The 20,615-nt window shown below is 37.7% G+C and overlaps 1 protein-coding gene across 1 annotated transcript in view; it reads right to left on the bottom strand.

Moving 5' to 3' along the window:
- Positions 1-20,615, bottom strand: part of LOC149299919 (propionyl-CoA carboxylase alpha chain, mitochondrial-like) — a 166,654-nt gene that overhangs the window by 25,477 nt on the left and 120,562 nt on the right. Inside the window, exon 21 of the mRNA XM_089485827.1 lies at positions 13,395-13,448. Coding sequence (XP_089341953.1) covers positions 13,395-13,448 — 54 coding nt within the window. The remainder of the gene's footprint in view (positions 1-13,394; positions 13,449-20,615) is intronic.

Here is a 20,615-nt window from a genome sequence, read left to right as displayed (position 1 = left end):
AATTGAGTAATATCTTGATGGGCGAGTTTCAGGTTAAAGTGAAACTGTCAAAGACGCAAACAATAAATGCTCTCAATTGTAATTCGCCATTATTTTAAGAATCCATGCAACGAAGCAGATTGTACAAAGTTTTCTCTCTTCTATATAAGATGAAAGGATTGTGTCTATTAAACAATGCATTACTAAAACTGACTCACTGCCGCACAAATGCAGGGATGCTACCATTTAATAGGTGCCACATTTTCCCAAATAATTCAATTTACATCATGAAATGCTTGTTGGAAAATATGAATGTACAGATCGCATTTTCCATGAACATGTTAAATATTTAAATAGATTCCATAGCACTCTACAATGAGGTTATTTATGCGGAAAAGTTTAGTATAACTATTGTTCAGCATAACTGAATCTGTGCAATATAAGTAAGTCACGTTTAAGAAAAAGCACACTAAATCCATACTAATATATATAATTAAAGTCTATGCGTTTAGGATCACTGTCCTTGTGAAAAAATAATCTTTGCACAACTTCAAGCCAGAAGGGATGACAAGGCTCTGTAGAATAGAGTGGTACTTCTCTTTGTGTGTTGATCAGTGTGGTTGATCTCGTACAAGTCCAGAATGGGAAAAGCAAAAATTTCCTGCACCATACTTAATTGTAGGTTTTACACACTGTGGTGTTAGCCTCTACTCTACTGACAAATCAAAATATGACATTTTTGGTTGCACTAGTAAAAAAATGACATTCTGTTGTGAAATTTCTTGACATTCTGTTGTATTGTTTGGCTAGTGCTAAATGTTTAGGGTTGTTTTTTTCAATGATGAAGTGGTTAAGAGACAGCTACTCACTCATGCGAGCCTGTTTTTGTGTTTTACTTTTACTGAAGGGGGTAGGACATTCCTGGTATAGTTGGCCTTGAACCCTGGTATACAGATGCACTTGATATACTGGTCTTTTGATTGTGTGGTCGCTTTAGGGATGCCTGGTCTTGCTTTGGATGAAAATGGCTTGGATTCAGAAAATCTATTCCCCTCAGAAAAAGAAATTTGTTCTTAGATTTCTTCTCTAAGCGCCGTCTTGTTAAAAGACAAATATAACTAATGTGAGCTAGGTGTTGCCCTTTGAATAAAATATACAGTGTCACAACTGATTGGAAAATGTATAAGCACGGTGTGTGAAGAGCATATTAAAATAAATGGCAGTTACACATTTAGATTTAGCAAAGAAATAAATTATATGCTTCATTGTCAAATGATGTATTCTGGAAAAATTCAATATTTTAAAATAAATGATCAAAACCAGTGAGATATGGTGGTCATTTGGACACTACTGCATATCTATATAAACATATACTTATATTACTATATAGTTAAATATGTTGGAGGATGGATGTAGACTCTTTTTTTTAAATCTCCTAAAACAATTATGCTATGTGGGAACGTTAACCTATTGGGGTTAACTAATAATTCAAGTTGGATTGACATCTCTCTTTAGGCTTACCCTTGACAAACAAAAGTTAACCACCTGAGACCAGGGAGCACAGGATGTGAGCTACTTTTAAGAATTCTGGCCCAGTCTACAAGAATCGCAGGAAAGCACTGGATTCTTTTTTTGCGTGTTAAGCTCTTTGAAGTTAGCTATTTATCAAACAGTGATACCTAAAACAAAATTCTTTGAAGGCGGGTTATCCTCTACAACAGAGCACCGCTGTTTCTACTAGTACTGCTTCCTTTTCCTAATTTTTTTCTGGCATGACATTATGAAGTGGATGTAGCCAAGTGTTGGGTTAAGAAGAAGAAGAATAAAAATAAAAATTGAAAAACATTATTTATTGACAACTACAGCATAGGGGCCATTTCTGGACGCATAACGTGTACATATTTCATTACAGAACGCCCACAACCAGGATGGCCCTTACAAACAGAGCTGCATATGGCAGGGTCGATAACTATTGTTTTAGAAATCACCTACAGTATATTTAAAACGGAACTTGCATTCAGCTAATCCAACAGTCATGCCAGTTGATTCGATGTAAACAATTTGAGCTCCCTCATTTTCCCTGTATGTTACGTTGCCGGCGGATCCGCTGTGTCCTCGAGCAGGGGAGCTGAGACGCAGCTCGCGCAGGCATTCCCCGGCTCGTCCCGCTCGCGGGAAACACGGCGAGGTCCGTCCTGCCGCTGGACGCACACCCCTGTGTGGATCGAGAGATCTAGAAGGGACGCGCGCCTCGACGTCATGAGAGCCGTTCGCGCATGCTATCTCATGAATATTCATGACGGGTGTTAAAGGGACCTTTATCTTTTTTCCTCCTCCCCCTTAATTAGGTGGGTAGGAGGATCTAGGAGTGGAGGGATATTTAAACCCTCAGTTTACAGCTATCCCTTGCCTGTGATAGTGCCTTGTTTGCCTTCACTAGCGTTCTATATTGAATTTCGTCTTTTGGTTATCTGAACTCGGCTTGTTCCTGACTACCCGTTGTTTGCTGCCTGCCCTGACCTTTGCTCGTGACCCCGACTATCCGTTTGCCTGACCCTTGTATGTGTTCCGTGTTCCTGCATTATTGGGGACCCCTGGTTGCCGTTCCTTCTATCTGAGGTCTGCCCTGCATTGTCTCTCATCACCGCTTGGGGGCGCCTTTCCTAGTACTGCAGCGTGGATTCACCTCCTGGTCAGCCGTTAGTGACACTGTAGCCCGAAGAGTGTTTGTGAGAAGCAAAGTCTCTTCTTTTTCCATGCACAGGCACATTAAACCTGTCTAGTTGGCTAGTATGCCAATGACACGGACAGCCATGGCTGTGTTTAACCCTAACAAACCAGCTAGAGGAGAAAACATGTACAGGCAGTCAATGATGCTGACAGAGAGCTGCCAGAAGAGAGAATACATTGTAATTCTGATCATTGAGACAGTTACACCAAAACTTAATAATGAACTTGGCTGCATCACACACTGGGTATGTAATTGTCCAAAACAATGTACCCATTAGCTACTGTATTGTGGACACAAATCGTATAAAAAAATCTGACACAAAATTCTGCTGTATTTCCATTTCTGATTTAAAATTGCAACAGTCCTACAATGGTGACAGAAAAATAAAATAAAAAATAAAATAAGTGCCCCCCCTTGCACTTATCTGGATACCAGCACCACAAGTCTCACAAGTGTACAACTGACTTAGAATTACAGAATGTTCTCCTCCCATAGGTGTTAACATCATATCTGATTGTGTTTGGATGAACGTTGGGAGACATGGTTCCAGTTGTAGCATTAAATACACCCAACACATCAGGCTTTGGAGCACATCCCAGTAACGCAAGGAGTCACCTTTAGCTCCTTACAAACCTAGAATTATAGTAATTATAGTATATTAAATCCAGAGCAAGTCAGAGAAGAGAGATATGCCAGGGTCATAGAGTATAGCTGCTGCTGACTTTTGCCCAGCAGAAAGCTATACTCTTATTCAGCAGCTCAGGAAATCCCTGTGTGTTCCCTTGGGTTATGCCAATAACTATACATGAATGAATTTTGAGACATGCGATACCAATCTAGTTTGGCTGGTCTAAAAATAAAAGTCAGGGGTCATAGCTAAAAGGAACACAAACAATGCCTTTAAAATTAAAGGATCCTGAATGAGCAGTTGTACATAACACTTTTAGAAAGTGGACACAGTTTTCCTCTGTAACAGTAGGGGCAATATCAGCTTTGGTTAGCACTGGTTCATTCAGTATTATATGCCTGCATTCGATTAAAAGCTGTAAAACATTTAAGCATTTGATACAAGTATTCTAACAATATCAAATGTTTTCTTTTTCTTATATATTTGAAACCTGGTCTATAGAGGGTGCAACATGGTATGAGAGGTACTGGCATTTAATAGAACTGTCTTACTGTACTGTTTGATGATGCCTTTAAAACTGCCAAGTCTCTTTTCTGTGCAAAAGCCTTATTTTGTGTCAGAGGTGGACCTTGGTGGTTGCCCACATATTTAAGTTATATTTTAAATAGCCTGTAAACATTTAATTACTTCTATAGAGCTGATGGGCTGCAGATGACAATAATGGCCATAATATGTAATAACATTATAATATAATTATCATTGAACCTAAACACCAAACGAGCAATGTTCTTTCATTGTTCCTACATTAAGGAATGCTTGTTTTGGCTCCAAAGTGGTAGATAAGTATCTATCTCAGACATATTAAGCGAACATTGTTTAACCCTGATTTTACAAATCCTACAATTCAATACACTTTAATTAGCCCACGTACATTATATGGCCAAAAGTATCTGGATCATCACACCTTTATGATCTTGTTAAACACCCAAAATCATGGGTATTAATATGGAGTTAATCCAACCCTACCCTTTGCATCTGTAACATCCTCCACTCTTCTATGAAGGCTTTCCACAAGATTTTGGAGTGTGTCTGTGGAAGTTTTTACTCAATCAGCCAAAAGAGCATTTGTGAAGCCAGGCACTGATGTTGGACAAGAAAGACTGGCTCACGATCGGCGTTCTAATTTATCTTAAAAATGGGGTCAGGGCTCTTTGCAGGCCACTAGAGCTCCTTCACACCAAACTAGTCAAACCCTGTCTTTATGGACCTTACACAGTCATGTAAGAACAGGACAGGTCCTTCCCCAAACTGGTGCCACAAATTTGTCTAAAATCTCGTCTACAATTTATGCTGTAGCATTAACATTACCCTTCTCTGAAACTAAGGGGCCTAACTCAACACCTGATGAACTGCTCCAGACCAGTAAACCTCCTCCAAAATGAATATAATATGAGCAGATATTCACATTGACTGATATCCTATAATGAAACAATCTCCAGCCAGTGAGTTCTGGATCACACAAAGAAAATTCCCCTTTAAACCCAAAGCGGTCCAATAACAACACTAACCGAAGCAAGTAATTTCAAGAAAACACAGAAAGTTTCCCTTTATACCCGATGAGATCCTATAAAGAAGCTAACTGCAGCCAAGGAGTCCTGGATCACAGAGAAAGCTTCTCTCTATACCCAATGAGATTTGATAATGAAGCATACCGCAGCCAGCGAGTTCAGGATCACATGTGGAATGGTTATGCTTTTCAAAGAAATAAAACATTACATCATGTTAAAATGCATCAGCAACATTCCTGATCATTTCAATACCTGTAATACTTGATATACTGTATATTCTTTGTGTGAAATGATGTATTAATATATATATGTTAAAGAAACACCGTGTTGTTTTACAAGCTTGTTTGATATTAGTTTTGTGTTGCCCCAGGGTACAGAACAGCAGCAGCAGCATTTCAGAGAAGTGAATCAATATTTAATGATTCAACAGGTCAAGAGGCAGCTATGCAGTGCCCACAAATATTTGAAATAAAAATCTCCTCCGGCAACAATGCAAGAAAGAGCCCTATTTACACACAACTTGTAAAACACAAGGGCAAGAAAATGTTCCTTCTTTAAAATTAAACAGTAGAACTGGGGTGTAGCTAAAATTCCATTTTGGGAATGCAGCATAATGGATATTTAATGTAGATGGGGAAAAATGTTAACAACCACGATGCAGAAGTCTTCTTATTCTTCATAGGGCAGCACAACCTCGAAGGCACATTTTCCAGAATATTAATGAGCTCCAGAGATCTCATAAAAGGAAAAAGATATTTGTGAACTTAACTTTCTCTTTCATGCTTGAAGTTTGTTCCCCCTCATTACAATGACCTTCCTGCCCGGTGTGTGTTACCATAAAAAGCAACGAATCCCAGAAAAATTAAAGGAACTGCTTAGCATTTAAATGTTTTATCTAAGGAAGAATACTGTGCCAAGCTAAACAAAGAGACGTTCAAGAATTTTGTTTCAATGCCCCTTCGAATACAGATTGCATTTCTAAATAAACATTACCTACATTTGTACTTGTTCTTAAGAAACAGAAATTCATCCCAAAATTATTTATGAGTATCTCATTATTTTGAGACAATCAAAGCAAAATTGTGTAACGAAAACATATGAAAAATATTTTTGGCACTGTCTGTGATGCTTTTCCCGAATTTGATTGTAAGCTAGCCTTTTGATCGTAATAAATATAGATCACCATATATCCAAGTCTATAGGTCAACATATATCTAAACCAACATATAGCTAGTAAATCTTTAGGTATCTGTGAAGAATTCTGAAAATCTGTACATACCATGTCTTACAATGTAATATATACACACATATATATATATGTGAAAGATTTGCCTACTATTTCATATGACATGTCACAGTGGTGACAACATAGAAGTGTACTTTAAGGTTGATAGAGAAGAATACATTACCCTGAGCAGGCATGTCTCTACGTTACCGGTATTACAAAACTCACAGGCATGACTATTTGGTGCCCATATTATAAACTCACATATATTTGTAATGTGCACATATCCAATGCCTGTTCTGTAAAAATATAGAGGGCATATCCAACATGCTCTCAAATGCATGTGAAAACAGCACAGAGATGGCAGCGGGCAGGCTCCCAACTTTTGGCAAACGTTCAAGGGCAAAAATTGCCTACAGAGACAATAAAAAAAAACACCAAGAAGGTAATATAAACATTAACCTTTAGCTCCAAAGATACCTTGATTTTAAATTTTTCAAATCTATTTCAGACCATGATTTTGATGATCTAATAAATTATGCACCACTTTATAAGCAGCCAAGCTTTTATTATGTAAATTTGGTAATACACATGATTAGCATTTTGCACTTAAAATTTTTAGTTATAGGACATATTGACCTCGTATTTTACGGAAAACTATTGTGTTTCTGTAGACTGACGTGCCCTGTGTAAAAAAAAAAAACCATCTACTAGCTGTTTTGTCTTGAAGTGAACCAAAGAACAATATTTTACTGAAACCTTGAACAAATGACAATTTCTAATGAGGAGCAGAACAAACAGAAATATTAATTGGGAAGGAGCACATTCTTGATAGAAGTCATCAAGACACAAGAAGGCTTCATCTCTTGATAATTAAACAAATCAATTATAAGGCTACTGTTATCACTGTGTACGGTTATTCAATAGCAGCAATAACAACCCCACAGGGAGGTCTTCATACTACATTAAAATGCTGTCCTCTTCAACTTCATTTTATATTATTAGAAACAGTTATTTGCCTCTTGCTGTCATATTAGTAGCAAAGGCAAATTATGGAAATATGCAGACCAGAACGGTCCCAGTATGAGATCAGGTTTGTTTTTCAGCCTCTGAGGGAACAATTGCTGAAATTCCAAAGTTCCCCAAAGTTCCTTAATAGGGCTGATAAATCTATCAGCACAGCATCCATTTAAAAGCTAGGGAAGGGTCACAGATTTGCATATATCCCCGCTAAGATGATACAATTCAGATAGCTAAATTATCATATTAAATGTATCCTCCCTTGTTAAACTGATTGTGTTTAAAATTGTTTTGGATGGTTAGCATTAATTTCGACTAAATGTTAAATTCATGTACTGATATCTAGTTGAGCCAATACAAAGGGGTCAAATTAAAGAGAACCCCTATATTATATTTTCATTTTACATGTTAATAATGTTGACCTTATGAAGTGGCCATTAAACATGGCAATCGTGTTTGGTAGAAATAATAATTAAGAAGGCAGTTCAAGCCATGGGAAAGCCATAGCAGATGTTATGAAGTTATATACATACATGATGTATGGCTGTGCTAACCCTTCGTATGAATATATAAACCCTTCTAGAATGTCTTCTCCACAAGCACTTGGATAAGTTATACATGGATGTTGGTAGACCCTACATTAGAAACAAAATGCACAAGAAACTAAAAATGCAAATATTCAGCTAGTTTCTTAAGAGAGTTGGCCCTACAGTAACTCCCAAGTCACTTTTCATTTAACTGACTGCAGGAACATAAAAATGAATAGGAGGAAGTGACCATCAACAATGTTTTGACTTTTTAAAGTAAAAAGGAAAAAAGAAAAGAATGCAGAACTCACAAAAACCATACAATATTGCACGTGTTACATTACTGTTCATGATTGCCCACCAAAATGCAGTGAAGAACAATTATGATCAAGGAGATATGACAGGTGTATGCTGTTGAGTATAATCATTGCTAAATAATATACAAACAAAAATAGAAAGTGACACAACCTGTCACAGACCAGCAATCTGGAAAATTAGTTTTAACTGTTCATTAATATAAGCTATTAGGGATTAATAAATTAGTTTATCTGTAACTCTGCTGTCCTGTGACCTCAGCAAGTGACAGCTTTAACACTAGTAAGACCCTAATGGAGAGTGGATAACATGGCTTGCTTTCATAATATTAGTGAGGCCTTCTTTCATGTGCAGAATGTTTTATACACTGAATTTAGATGGTGGGTCAAAGAGAGGGGAGAAGGAAATTTACTTCGAAGGCACCTGGTACAATCACTATGTTGAGATGAGGTGGATAGGAACCTTGCTTGTACGTGTAAATGTTACTCTCTTGTAATTGGGAGTGCATGATACAGACAAATATGGACAAAGAAAGAATTTAGCAATACCATCTTGGCACTTCACTGACAAAACCATAACTGTAAGTAATGACTGCTTATGAGGTGCTATGGAAAATCCAGCCGAGTATACATCTTCACTCATCATTACCCTCTTTATAAGTTACAGAAGACCTCAAGAACTCAAATGCAAATATACTAAAATACAAGTGTATCTACACAAGAATAGCTAGAAGAAAGTACTTTAAGAAGTTATTCACTGATTTGCAAAGAGACATATGAGTTGGTGTGTGTAAAAGCAATTTGCCCTCCTAATCTAACTACAAAGATACATCCCTGGTAAGTCTGTCCTATAAAATGGGCTTGGCTGACCCTAAATAAAGCATACAAGGTTTGCAAGACCTCTTGAATACCATATCATTGCATTAACCATACACATGTACATGTCCGGTTTCAAGACTAAAAAGCTCTGTGTCATGGCAACTCGCTTACAGACACAAGGTTTAGTGAATAAACACCAGGGTATATATTTATATAATGGTGGGAGATGCTAGCTGTATGAATGGACTGGTTCTATTCCCAGCTACATGAGTAGTTGTGATATGGTATGTTTAACGAGGTGGTGGTCTCCCCAGATGAAATGAGGGCCTATGTATCTTCCTCTAATAAAAGCTCTCCATGTAGTCTAAGGGCTGTTTGCCCTCTCTAAATTCTGAACAACTTTTCTTTACTTCAAGACCACCCAATATACATAGCCCGTGATTAAACCAGAGACTCCTTCCCTGCAAGAGGAAATCTTTACTGCATTTCTAACTAGGCCAGCAATGAACACAATACCTACTGGGAATCATGTAAAATGTTAACGTACGCATCTCAGATTACCAAATTAACCAGAAGATTATTTCAGGGATACCATGTGATCACGTGATAAGCTCCTAATAATATTTAATGTATGTGCTTCTCCCTTTCTCTAACCTCATTAGACCTCAGATTGAAAATAAATGTTCTCTAGAGCACCATTAGATAACCTTTTAACGTTACTAGTATATCTTTTTACCTTGCAGATGACCATGAATGCACTCAATGGATTAAAAGGTAGACCATAAATCTTGGTTACTATGATTAAGAGCAAATATTAAAGGAACATTGCTGGAACTGCTATAGGCAGATGAAGCAGGTTACAAATCCTATGATTCGGGTGGCTGCTTGTCCTTGCTATGTAATACACATTATTACCTACCACTTACTTCAGCTGAAACAAGTAGCGTATGGGAAAGCACGTACATTGCAAATAACTCTACCTCTCTGAAACATAGAACTATGTTTCCCCATCTCCTTCTGCAAGATTAACAAAGTGGGTTAATGTATAAAGACCGACTCTGGTGTAAAGTGGAACAAAATGGGGTAATCATCAGCAACATTTCATTGATTGTTCTACTTTTACTACTCACTAAAATGGCTCTGTACTTGTAACGCCCTTTGTGGTTTGACAGCAGTATTGCTTTATGAGCCCATTCCAAATCGGAATGGTCAAAGTCCGAGCCGTATGTAACAAACCTATTTGGATAGCAGGATTTTGTTATAAAGAACCGTATAATAACACGAATAATACAGATGGACAGTCTTGAAAATACTTGCTACATAAATAAACGTGTCTCTATGTCCCAATTGGAAGGAAAATATATCTATAAAAAGGATTTTAAGAAAGCATCTGAACAAGCAGACACGATTTTCAACAACAAAGCTGTAAAATAAAACAGATGTGTCAACATCTTCCTTAGGTGTGGAGACCACACACTGAAGATCCCAGCACAGAACATTTGGGAAAAAGAAAAGGTCTTTAAGGTCATCTCAGAGACTTTTGATATCCATTTCAAAACAGATCTGTGTGACTGGTTGATGCTGTGTAACAGAGCTTGTATCCAGTATATATCTGTTCAATCATCCCGATCAGAAAATATTACCCATGCTTCTTAAACACGCATGTATGTACGGAGATAATTCTGATTAGCCCACATTTATCTGTGAAGTGCAGCATTTTAAAAGGACTAAATGGTGCTTAGTTATAAATATTCATTACAAGAATAAACGAAGCAATGGAAAAAAAAAAAATGCAGGCACCTAAAGACCCCCCCACATTTTTCTTAACTGTCTGCATAAGCTCCTGGAAATAAAATTTGTTAGAACAAAAAGTGTTAAATCAATAGTACATGTCACAGAACAAATACCTAAGGACTAAAATATCCGGAACTTACTTATTTCACAAAGCCAAAAGTAGCAACTTGATAGTGGAGAGTATAAATATCTTCCCAATAATAAGGGTCTCAACATAGGTCCAAATTTATTTACTCTGTGAGAATATAAAATGAACACAGGAAAGCTCCAAGTAATGCCACACACAAAACAACAGCTAAAGGCTGTGGAAAGAACAGTGATACATTAAATAGATATGTCAAATATTTCCCAGCAAATTGGGAATGGTCTTCAGTCTACAAAGAGAGGTACTCTAGTTCTATGCGTTCAATCGCACTACCATTCTTATGAGTGAGCCTACAATGTGGATTTGCCAAATGTAGTGAGTAGTCTCATATATTGAGAAGTAAAATATAATATTACTACTGTCCAATCATGGAAAACCTTCTAAAGATAGATTAACATTGCATCGAAAGAACAAAAGCTCAATGGTTAAAACACGCTTATGTCAAACATATGTGAAATGTTTTAACACCTGGTTGCGTACGATTATTCCCAGACGTTCTGTGTAAGATGTCAAATACATTAAAAGAACAAGTAGCTGAAATAGCAATATAAATATACATATATAACAGGAATAGTACATTACTTTCATCACATATATATATCCTTGGGAGTCTCTAAAAGCATCACACAAGAACAAGACTATTATGGACACTCCAGGCTGATGGCTCAAAAAACAGCAGAAAAGGCAGTTTATTGGGTGGTGGAACAGAGTCCCATAAAACAATTCTATATTTAGCAAATGTGAACACAACAAAGGTAGATAATTTGATAAATATTTGACAATAACGAAGTTAACTTGATATTGTAATACTGAAATGACGTATATTACAAGTAATAGCATAAAGCATTTACTATTTCAAGTTCCCACGCTTATGAAATATCTAGAAAAACAAAGTGAGTAGCAGCAAAAGCATTGCCTATAGACTTCAAAAGGGGAAAACTTTATTGAACTGTGTTAGTTTGTCTCTAGTATGGCTGTACTTAGATGGACCATCTACCTTTTACTAAAACGTTTTTATGACATGATATATAAATAAGGTTAAAGCTTTACAACCCGGAAAAACACTCAACAGCTTTCAATATAAGTAATGTGGTCTGACAGGGCTACATTGGAACTTGACTACCACCTTTATAACAATTACTCATGGATTCCAAATTGTCCTATTGACTATTTTCCAGTATAAAGCCTCTATAACCCACTGCCCCATTCTCCTTCATGCATACTACACCTATTACCAAACCATCAGACAGGCTGGTGCTAAATACTAGATTATACTAGCCCTCACAGGGTTTTAGCATCCCCCAAGTCTTGTTTTATACAGTTAACATGCTCAAAGAAACTGTGATTGTAATTAGTAATATTCAATACAAAACAATGGAAATATGTTAAATCTGTTCTGCCACAGTGCTTCACAGTTTTGTGCTTCTGTATGCACACAGTACAACACCTGAAATCACACTGCAACAATCTCTTTATTCTGCTACTCAGTGTTTGGCTGCAGGATGACCCTTACCTCCATGGGCAGCCTGGTTAGGGGTGACTAGGCTTGAGTCATCAACAGGTCTGGTCTGAAATCAGCCAGTCTACTTGTAGTAGCAGGTTTTGCACCCAGAGTGTAATTGTGTGAGTGTATGTGAAAATACTGCTAGCCTGTGGTGTTAGAATGAATATTTGTCTTAGTTACAGGTGGGGGGGCAGAGTTTTACTTTCTCCCAGGTCCAAATGTGCCGGCCCTCCCCTGCTTACCAGCATCCATATGCACAGGGTCAGTTACAGTACATCTTATTGTACTACTATAATAGAGGAGAGGTGAAGTGTGTAAAGGTGAGGGCTTGGAGAAGAAAACATCAATGAATGAACTAAAAAGAATGTACAAGAGGTGTCAAGAGGAAGTTTTATCCAGGAAATGTGATCTCCCTGGTTTCAATCATGATATGCAAATTTAATGCACATGACAGATGAAGGGCTTCTTTAAATTTCAGCAGAATCCCCCTATGGATTTTCCTCATTCCTTAAGCTCCTTGGCTTGCAGGTGTGTTGGGCAAAACGCATCTCTTAATTCCCACTGAATGTGATGCTATACTCACAGTCAGCGCCAGCACTGACTTTCATGAGAGTTTATGAGGGTCTATGGAAAAACAGAGTGGGCCCTATAAGCCCTGATTCAGAAATTTGCTTTAACTTAACATTACACCTCCGTGTTATACCTGAGATTTCACTATACAATACAAAAGAGACTCGGTACTGGTCTCTGAGCAGCCTTTAGCTCAACCACATTAGTCTATACACAGCATTTAGATCCTTTATTATATGACCGTAAGGTGTGTGATTGGAGAATACTCAGACCACTATCTCACTGTATAAATGCTATATTATCACAGTAGCATTTTACTTTAGCTGTGCCTTTATACACGTCAGGGAGAACATGATGACTTAAGATAAATTCTATACCTGTAAACAAATTTAGATGAGTCGCTGAGAGATTGATGCTCAGCTGGAGAGGTAACATTAGGCTGTTAAATGAGCCTTACAATGTGCCAATAGTTACAATGCACTTAACAAACAAGCATGAAGTCACAAAGAAGTCAGCGACAGATTTGTGGAAGAACAATTGCACTCATACAGAATACCAATCTTTACTCACCACTGTGCCCAGGAACTGAATACTTAGATTTCCAGCGGCATCGCGACCAATACACTAAAAGAAGGCATATAAGAGAATGTTAGTGCACACTTTTTTCTCAACCAAAGGGAGCTATTCTGCATCTAATGAAGCAGATAATCTGGACAAGAAAGATGCTGTTTTGGGGATTCGTGCCATAAATCGCTTAAACTGTCTCCAAATCCACTTTGCCATTGATCATGTTTGTTGTGTAGTCTTAGAACCTTAGAATGTCCATCCCTTTTTTGGACAAATACAAAGAATATACTCCAGCAATGGGTAATCAAACTATATAAAAAGACAGAACCAATGAGATTTTCAGGCATGGAGTAAACCATAAAAATATTTTAAAGAATATATCCAAACCCACTGACCTGTAGCTTTTGGAACACATAAGGCAAAACAAGAATTAGGATGCAAAGGTACAATTATGGTGCAGACTGTTAGCCACTTTTCCCACTGCGCATAAGAATTCATTTGTAATCCATTATGGTTTAATCCGCATTGTTTCATTAAAATAGTGGTGTACTTGACAACACTTCTTAAGTCAAGCTTGGTTACACAAACATCTACAGTATTTTACTTAACATAACAAAATAAAATAATCGCATGGAAGTGTAAAAACAAAGTTTACCACGACATCCGTCATTCTGCAGGGTCAAAACGGAACAAACACGCTACGCTGTAGAGGTCTGCTTAAATGGATGTCACCAAATTATACTTTGCCGCCCAATAGAATACTATTCCTATCCTACATGCCAATTTCACAAAATATATATACACGCCAACAATTTAATGTTGATTGTATGTGTGAACACTCATCATGGATATGTTCAGCCCATAAGGTAAACCGATACAAAGAGCTTGTGAATGTGGTTGATGGCTGCTGTGAAACAGAGACACATGCCACTACGACTCATGCTTGCTGCCAACGCATTTTCTAAATGGGAGTGTATGTATAGCTCATTCCAAATCAAGATTGTTTTAAAACAATAGCTTTAATGCAAGCCTGTTTTGGTACAAAACAAAGTCTTTTAAATGCAAATAACAGGAAGGAAATTCCACACCTGTCATTTTTAGCAAAATAAGGATGTTATTTGCCATTTTCTAGTCCAAATAAACATCTTGGGAAAAACTGCCAAGATCTATAACCCAGTTCATTTGAATATTGTTTGCCGAATAGATGTATAACTTTCGTACATTGGGAAAGAAGGGTAAGAAACATTGATCCAAGCAGTTTAGGTACAGCAAAAAAGTGAAGTACACTGCCTTGTTCAGCCTCCAATCTAAAGGAAAGGGCTTACAGTAAGTACAATTTGGCCATGCCAGTCTAGCGACAATTGTTTTTGCCAGTGTTATTTTATGTATTGCTTTTAAACGCATCTTATCACCACAAAACTACAACTTTGGAAATTTTATTTTTGCATTGATATCATTTTACAGATGCCTGTAAAATAAGATATAGTATCACAAAAATGCAAAGAAAATAAAAAGATGTGCCTACCTCACATTGAAATTTGATCAGCATATCCTATAAAACTAAAAGAAAACCCCATATAACTACAAATTCGATGAGCTTTTATGTCACTATGACGTACAGATTCTAGAGAGAAGACAATGACCGGACACTCCATCTTGTTATACCCTATTCCCATGGGAAGAATTTTCTTCTGCCTGAACTAGCATGTTCTGTGGTACAAACATGTGAACGCTTGTCCCCCTTCCTTTATTTCAGGTTATCGCTGCTTTCTCCCAGGAGAGCGCAGAACACTTTGATTGCTCCTGGAAAAAAAATACTTTCCCTTAATGTTGGCATCCTTCACATATTGCTTGCCTGATCCAGAAAACAACACATCATTTGATGGTGAAGATTACCAGGTCTTTTCAGTTACTAAAAAAATAATGATCATATTTGCAGGCTTTATTAATTCATGTTTTCTTTTGAGTAGGAAAGTGTGATTTCTTTATAATGAAAATATCAGGTTAAGGCAAGCATGCATGACAATAACTTCATTACCACAAAAAAGAAAGAAATGAAAAGCGCAACAGAAAATGTTGTGCCAATGTCAACGTAATCTCCCTGACCTAGAATTATTTAGCTTTTTAATGGGAATGTGGTTAAATGTATAAGTTCCCATATTTATCTTCTTAAAAATACTAAATAAATGAGAAATACTAGACGGAACAAACCAAAGTTTTATAAATGAAAGGTGGAAAGACAACTAACAATCTTTGATATAACAACACAAATATCTAGCTCCTCTCATGCAGCAGGGGTGTTTGTAGAGACACAGACAGACTCCATTATGGGTATAGTGATGTCGGAGTCGGCCTCCTACCCTCCTGTCATGTGAAAGGATCTACCGGTAAGAACTTCTTTCTCAAGTCGCTTGTTACAGTCAATAAGAGGGGAGGCTGCATCGTTCTCTGCTTGTAATCAAAAGGCAAGTTCAGAGTTAATATATTGGTGTCCTCAGCCATTAACCTGAAGCTACAAGAAAGATGCTTAGTAGAAGAAGCCATTGCTGCTTATGGCAGTCAGTGTGTAAACAGGTGTGTGTGTGTGTGTGTGTGTGTGTGTGTGGAGATATCTTTGTGTGAACATGTGCTAAGCATATTTGTGTGTGTGTGTGTGTGTGCATTATGGCTTTGGGTATTTATGCATATCAGCGCAGTACAAGGATGAAAGCAGCAGACTTCTTTTAATACGGTCTTATCTGATGGGTAATCTGTTATGTGTGGAGATTCAGCTAAATGAGTAACTCATGCTATTTTGTGGGAACAAAACCTTGTTCTGCCTTGTTCTGCATGAGCTCCCCCCCCACTCCCCAGGTAAATGTGGTATTTTATCTGGCACCCGCTTTGATTTCTGCAATGGAATCATCTTCATGGAGGACACTACCCTTACTCCTACCACTGCCAGAGATTTGTTTTTGTTTAAAGTCGCTGTGAATGCCACTTTAGCTTCACTGTTAGCAGGAGCTTAGCAGACATGCAGCTGCTCCCTCAGCTTGCCAAGCTATGCCCCTAACATCCACCATATGTAATTGCAGATAGAGTACAGTAGACCAGTCATGCCTTTTTATATTTTGCTTTTAGAAATGGTGTCCTCAGCCTTCAGCCATAACGCACTCCAGATTTCTCCAGGTCAGCCTTAAACTGTATATGTTTTACGTGGTGTTTTTCCACAGTTCACACTAACCTTCAACGACTTTGATCAATTTTCCTCTTGCCAGTACAAAGGAGGTTCTTGAAAGTTCGATAAGCAGCAAACATCTTAACATTGCAAACCTTTGAAACATGGATGCCAATGTCTTAAGATATGGCCTTGTCCTCTTTAGAACTCTTATGGTTTGGAGAAACCATTTCTGTTGCACTCAAGGTTCCTTTGTCTTCACCGTTGTGAAAAAAGAATAGGGGAATTACAGTGGTCTTTTTAAGCATACCCCTCACACGAATATTTGATGCAACTTGTAGATTTTCAGACACTATGGTATTAGCATCTCATGCTGCCGTCCCCTTATTTCAACTGTTTATGCAACCAACAAATTTCAAATTTTGATCCATCAGGAAATGGGACTTTTTTCTAGTCTTTCACTGAAGAGTCTTTGAATTGTTTAGCCCATGCTAAATGGCTAGACTTTGCAATTTGTCTTTTGACTGTGCTTTTGCTTATTGGGATGGGACATTCCTGGTCCAGTGGGGCTAAATTTGTCGACATAGATGCCGTTTTAGTTAGCAATTCAGTTATAGATTGATACAGTGATGTGGAAAAGTATTTGCTCCTTCCCAGCTACTTCTATTTGTGTTTATTTGTCACAGTTAAATGTTTCAGATCAAATTTTAATATAAGACCATATAGACCTTTTTATTTATTTAAGGTAAAGACGGTAAAATTTATTTAATCCATGTGAAAAAATAATTGCCCCTCTAAACAACTGCAATCTAACATTTGCGATAAATCTCAATGAGTCTTTTACTCTGTGGAGGAATTTTAATTCATCCACATTGGAGGGTTCAGAGGTTGTGTTCTTCAGATCATTGTCCTGCTACATAACCCAACTGCACTTGAGCTTTAGGGTCATGTACTGATAACCAGACAGACAATCTCCTTCAGAGAGCAGAATTCATGGTTTCATCAATTATGGTAAGACACTCATGTCCTGAAGCAGCAAAGCAGCCCCAGACCATCACGCTACCACCACTGTGTTTGACTATTCTTATTGTGGAATCCTGTGTTAGCTTTACAGCAGATATAACTGGACCCACATCTTCCAAGAAGCTCCCCTTTTCACTCATTAGTCCACAGACTATTGTCCCAAAAGTGTTGGGGGTCAACAAGATGTTTTTTTTTAGCAAATATGAGATAGGCCTTTGTGTTCTTTTTGGTCAGCAGTGACTTTTCCTTGCATCTCTCCAATGCATGCCATTATTGTGGAATCTTGAACATTGACCTTAACTGAGGCAAGTGAGGCCTGCAGTTAGTCTGGGTTCTTTTGAGACCTCCTGGATGAGTTATTGAAGGTATTTTGGTAGCCCAGCCACTCCTAGGAAGGTTGATGGCTGTATATAAAGTTGTAGATATTGGCTCTCAGTGTGGCTTGCTGAAGTCTTAGAACCTTAGAAATCGCTTTGTAAGCCTTTCCATACCGATAGATGTGAAAGAGTTTGTTCCTCATCTGTCCCAGAATTTCTTTAGATTGCGGTATCATCCACCACTTTGCAAATTTGATGTTTAGATTCAACAGGGCTGACAGTAATCATGCAATAACTGCATTTTGTCTTTACTCATCTCATACTTGTCTAATATTAATAGTCAAATCAGTTTCATAATCTGAAACATGTAAGTGTAGCATATATTGAGAAGAAATCGGGAAGGGGGAAAATACTTTTTCACAGCACTATATACCGGTCTTCTTATGTTGTGACCTGCCTGGTCTTGCTATGGATGAAAATGAATTGGAAATATTCAACTTAGCTGCAATTTGGCATTGGGAAAGTTTTTCGGCACTTCTTAGAATAACTTGTCCTTGAACTGCTTTATTAGGCTCTTTTGACAGTTACAAATGCCTGACGTCCTTACATTCGATCTGACAGCCTAGGACCACGGAGGGACAGAAGAGTCTTTGGGGGGTGCTGGGCAGCAGAGGAATAGGGAGGACAAAGGAGAACCTGACCTCATGGGACTTGAAATTATGGGCAGGACAAGGACCAATCAGAGTGCAGCATGTGCACTCTGGTTCATTCACAGCTCAGTGTGACCAACAATTCTATAATATATTAATAAGTAGTCCCTATTTGTAGTCCTGCAGACAATGTAAAATCTCTCAAATGTCTTATGATTTAATATATATATATATATATATATATTTTACTACGAAGATGTAAATATAGATAAGTGTACAATTTTATGACTATATATATATATATTTATTTTATCTTTTTTACACAAATGGGTCATACCACAGGAACATTAATCTTCAAAATCATGTGAAAATAATAGAAATTGTGCCAAGAGCTGACATACTTTAATGACAATGATTAATGGAATGGAAAATATATCAAACTTTTGTACCAATCCCAACTCTTTTTTTTTTTTGTGCAAAAGGAAACTCGAACATGAACTTTTCCCACAGCTTCTAATAAACAGAATCTGGGCCTTTGGAAACTGCAAAGGTGAACAAAGTGCCGAAATCCGACAATGCACATAGTCCATGCCAAAATAAACAAGTACAAGTGCATGATAAGCTGTCAGTACGTGGCAGGATGAAAAAGAAAGTGGGGACCTTTTTTATCATTTTATTAACACTCCACCCTAATTAGAGGGCTTTTGACTATTGTGTTGAATCTTGTCCAAAAAACACGAATGCGGTTTTAGAACACCATTTGTTTGTCGGCCATTCTTTTCCAACAATTTAACTAAAGCCGTGCAGTAAAAACAAAGCAATTCAATGGAGGTGTGACCTGGTAATGAAGGAAAAGCACCATGGATTATAAGGCAGGTTTATCTTGCGTGTTTCAGCTGACAAAGTCAGGACAGTTGGCCACATCAGTTGCAGAGATGGCCGAGGTCACTTCTCTGAAAGACTCTAAAGAAAAGTTGTTTGTTCTGATGGGCAGGAGAGTGTCTCCTCACACACAAGGCTCTTGGGAAAACAAGGTGGTCTTGAGCACAGCAAGACAAGATAATTGGAGTACCTTTTAATTCTGCATACAAAGGCTTTGTCTCCTCCATACCACTAAAAAAAGGGCACGGGGTATAAAGATTTAAGTAGTGCAGCTGCTTGTGAGAAGCTGCATAGGTTTGTCGCATTCAGGGTCTTGCATTCAGGCCTGCAAATGTTAACATGTAAAGCTCTTAAATTGGCAGTGACATTGAGGAGAAGGGGGAACAAAAGAATGTAAAGATAAAAGCATAGGTGGGGGAGGTGAGGAACGACAGAATAGCCAGTCTACGGATATAGAAAAACTCTGAGATTTAAGTTTTAAGCGACTGAAAATAGCAGGGCTACCTCAAACCAATTAAGATTACATTTTTAACACTTTGAATGGTGGTCTGCATAGTGGTTTATAGTATACTCAAAATACATTTTTGTCTACCGCACGTTACCATGTGAGGTTTGTGCCAGTGTCTGTATCTTTCATATGCTACAACTTGTTCTTTACTCTACCCAAAGACCTGCACTGAAGCTTTGGTGTCCTATATTTTACTGTTTGTTTCACCAAGGTTACCATCATTAATATTTTATGAAGTTTGCAACATTTAGGTACAAGTGTCACTATGTGTCAGCCATTAGTCTAAACACCAAGACCATTTTTTGTCCACTGGTGTAACTGGTAAAAAAATATTATATTAGTGTGTCATTGGAAAAGTTTAATGTACATTATAACCAACTATTAAATCATCTACACAAAAGTAGCATGACACTGGGTTGCAGGCAAGTAACAAATGTGTCATTTCTTGTAAGGAAGCAGAGGCCTGTTACTAAGTCGACTGTCTTGCCACAGAAAATTAGTTCCACCTAGTCTGGTATCAATGACATTAATTGTGAGATACAGCCTTCAGCACAATCTGTTTAGAACAAGGGCTTGAAATGGGTGACCACCTTCATCTGGCTTCCAACATAAAAGATTGCAAGAGAAGGGGAAAACAGAACCTAAACCCTGTTGCATCAGAAGGTACATTCTGTGTTTACCTTTAAG

This window comes from Sceloporus occidentalis, unplaced genomic scaffold (genome assembly GCF_023333645.1).
Source record: "Sceloporus occidentalis isolate IW3139 unplaced genomic scaffold, rSceOcc1.0.p SCAF_27, whole genome shotgun sequence".
NCBI classification, from domain to species: domain Eukaryota; kingdom Metazoa; phylum Chordata; class Lepidosauria; order Squamata; family Phrynosomatidae; genus Sceloporus; species Sceloporus occidentalis.
This window is presented reverse-complemented; position numbering and strand designations above follow the sequence as displayed.